The sequence below is a fragment of the Frankliniella occidentalis genome, unplaced genomic scaffold (assembly GCF_000697945.3).
Source record: "Frankliniella occidentalis isolate FOCC.00 unplaced genomic scaffold, Focc_3.1 Scaffold206, whole genome shotgun sequence".
NCBI classification, from domain to species: Eukaryota; Metazoa; Arthropoda; class Insecta; order Thysanoptera; family Thripidae; genus Frankliniella; species Frankliniella occidentalis.
The window spans coordinates 238412-241362 of NW_026267332.1; the positions used below are offsets into that span (position 1 = coordinate 238412).

Below are 2951 nucleotides of genomic sequence, written 5' to 3' on the forward strand. Positions count from 1 at the left end.
GGCGATGGCATAAGCCCGCTTATATAGCTTTTAAGCAAAAGAGCGGGCTAAAAATGGTGTCTCGCACTTGAAAGTGTAGGACACATGGTGTCTCGCACTTGAGTCTAGGATTCATGGTTAGGGTGTTTCAAAAAAATTTGATTTTGTCCAGTCGACGATTTTTAGGTGCGTCTAGGTCGTCTGATTCCAACGCCGTCCCCCCCGTTGTCCTACGACATCGTTTACCCACTGCGCAACGCGTTTGAAACTTTCGGCCGCGCCGAGCGCCCCCACCTCCTCGCCCCTTCTCGCGCCACTGTGACGCCGCGGGTACTAGTATCGATATGAAAATTTCAGGGTATGTTCCGAAGGGCTACCTTTAGACAACGGAAGGGTCGCGGCTGCGGTGGGCCGCACCCAAACCCGTACACTGTAAAGAAATTGGCTGACTACAAATTGTGAGGGGGGTGGGGGGGGATTGGTCGCAGAAAAAAAACAAAAGTATCCCCATGAAGCTTGACCCGTCCCCGAACTCCTCGACCACTCTGGCCACTAAGCGCACTAGATCCGTGGGCGCTAGAGACACTAAACGATCTCGGCCGGCCGAATCGCGCCGGGCGGACGTTTGGATGCGGCGCGCAGCCCAGAGATCTTGCGTGGCTCGGCACGGACCGGCCACCTAGTTCCGCTCGCTCGCGCGCGCCATTTGAAAGCGGCGCGGCGGGAACTACTCGTTGGTGAGCATCGTACGGGTCACATACATTGGACACAGACAGGCTAGCGTCAGGGATTAATATATTTAGGCAGAGGTTAGGTTTCATCTTTTATTCCAGAATTGAAATGTGTCAAGGAAAGGGCATTGCTCTGTTCCTCGGACTTAACTTTCTTTTGAACCTGCAAAAAAATAAAATGCATATAATTCCAGGATATTTATATAGCTGTATTCATTATTTTTAAAATCATAAAATCTTACCAACAACAGATTTTGAAAATCGCCCTCATCCCTTGTCAACTTTTCATTAAAATATTTCACGAGAGCAACACCTCTTTCTGCCGTGTCATTTACGACCTGTAGTTTATCCAGAAATTGCCTATTGTCTAGATATGATTTGTCAGTCGGCCATGTCGAAGGGTCTTTGTCCAGAAAACTCTTGTCTAGTGAAAAGGCACTAAAGAACAACATACTCTCCTCGTTTGCGCAGTCTTCAAGGGTAAGGGACATTAACTTTTTTTGAGTAATTGTTTTGGGTAACATTAGCCGCATGGGAGGACGTCCACCTGCACACTGTGAAAAATATTCAGGTGGTCATAACAGTCAGTCAGTCGGTCAGTCATAATAGCGGTAGAGATCTATCGGTACACATACAACTTTATGTCCCAATTTGCCAACAATTGCTCTTTTTGTGTCATCCGCCACTCGTTTGTCGAACAAAGCGAGGGGGACACAGTGTGGGGATAGATACCAGAGATGGTTTTTGAAACTATCTAAAGCAACCTTTGCCACTTTCCTATTCAGGCTTTGGTACTCTGCTATTTTTTTTAACAAATTTAAATCAGTGAGTGGCCCAGTGAGTGGTTCAGTAGCAGTGTACCAAGGCTCCAGGTAGTTCACCACATGAAATAAATTAAAATCCCTCACTTTAGTTAAAACTGTATCTGGAATTTGATATTCATCTGCGAAAAAATAATAATATTAATAACGCATTTTTCGTAATAGATGTAGTAGAGAGGCAAAGTAATTTACCTGTCAAAGCAAACATTTGGATCGTAAGAGAGTAAATTATTCGACCCATAAATCTGGCTGAGGAGAGAGCAATTGGAGGCTGGAAGTGAACACCCTTTCTTTGGGTGGGTGGTACCTCTCCAAGGAAAATGACAACAAGTTCTAGAAGATACTTGTAATCACAGCGTATTGCAGGTCTCTGGAAAACACGTATGGTTAGCAAAATGGCACTCGTTTTGTGGAAACATAATTCAACAAGTTTTGCTTACTTCTAGAGTTTTTTTTGCAAACTGCAGGATTTTTTGCGTTGTCTGTACCGTCAAAATATGAGCACACCGGGGATCTTCTGTGGCTGGTTTGTAATTATGCTGATTGATATGCTCCCACTGTTTGCGAAATTCTTTGCACAGCGTGCCAATGTCAGGCGAAGTCGAGCACTCGACTGTCTTTTCATAGGTATTTTTGGGAATGACTTCTAGCATGTGGTGACGGCAAGCGAGATATATTAGAGTTTTCCCTAATATTTCCTCCATACGGACCACAGCGCCTATGTTGCAACCAGTGTTCGATAGTGTTGTATCTGAGCAAGCAGAAGTGACTCTTTCTCTACATTTCCAAGCATCAAGGGCAGATATCACTTCTGTTGCCTGTGCGAAGCCCGTCCCACTTTCAATCACTCCACCTCTCAGAAGCTGATCAACCCCATTTCCTTTAAAAAAATAAAAAAAATAAGTGTCAAATGAGCACACTCGATGGTACAGTTCACAGGTTTATTTCAAATTCGTACGTACCCGTCACAATGACGGGGAGCCGCTCGACGAAGTCCTTTCCGTCAACGGGCCTCCCATCCAGAGGGGGCAGCTTTATACCGTCCCAGTGCACGGTGAGAGGGTGATTAGGTTGAAATGCCTCGCGGATGCCCTCCGCGCCCGCGGCCCGCTCCTGCCGTCTCTGGCGCCATAGGGTTGTGTGGCTCGGGCCCACATCCCCCGTCTCGGCGGCCTTTGAAGCAAGGATACGGAAGCCGGCTCGCGACGACACTCTTCCCCGGTCAAGGTTGGTGGGGCATGAGGACGCCGCGTTGTCCGGCGGGGCGTAGTCTGGGTCTGGGGCGGTGGACACTGGTTCTACTGCATCTATTATGAACAGGCAAAAGTTATTTTCGAGTACCGTTCATCCCGCCCCCTCCCCGCCCCGTGCACACACCTATTTGTCGTGCGTTTTGTCTAGGTCTTCCCCCTACGTTTAG

The 2951-nt window shown here is 47.5% G+C and overlaps 2 protein-coding genes across 3 annotated transcripts in view; one reads left to right on the plus strand and one right to left on the minus strand.

Moving 5' to 3' along the window:
• LOC113214725 (uncharacterized) overlaps positions 1-2951 on the plus strand; it is an 83454-nt gene that overhangs the window by 20362 nt on the left and 60141 nt on the right. The window lies entirely within an intron of this gene.
• Positions 979-2406, minus strand: LOC127750535 (uncharacterized). The gene is made up of 2 exons (XM_052272470.1): positions 1724-2406; positions 979-1653 (listed from the first exon to the last, which is right to left on the minus strand). Exons 1-2 carry the CDS (start codon positions 1770-1772, stop codon positions 1307-1309), a joined length of 396 nt encoding a protein of 131 aa, XP_052128430.1. The 5' UTR covers positions 1773-2406; the 3' UTR covers positions 979-1306.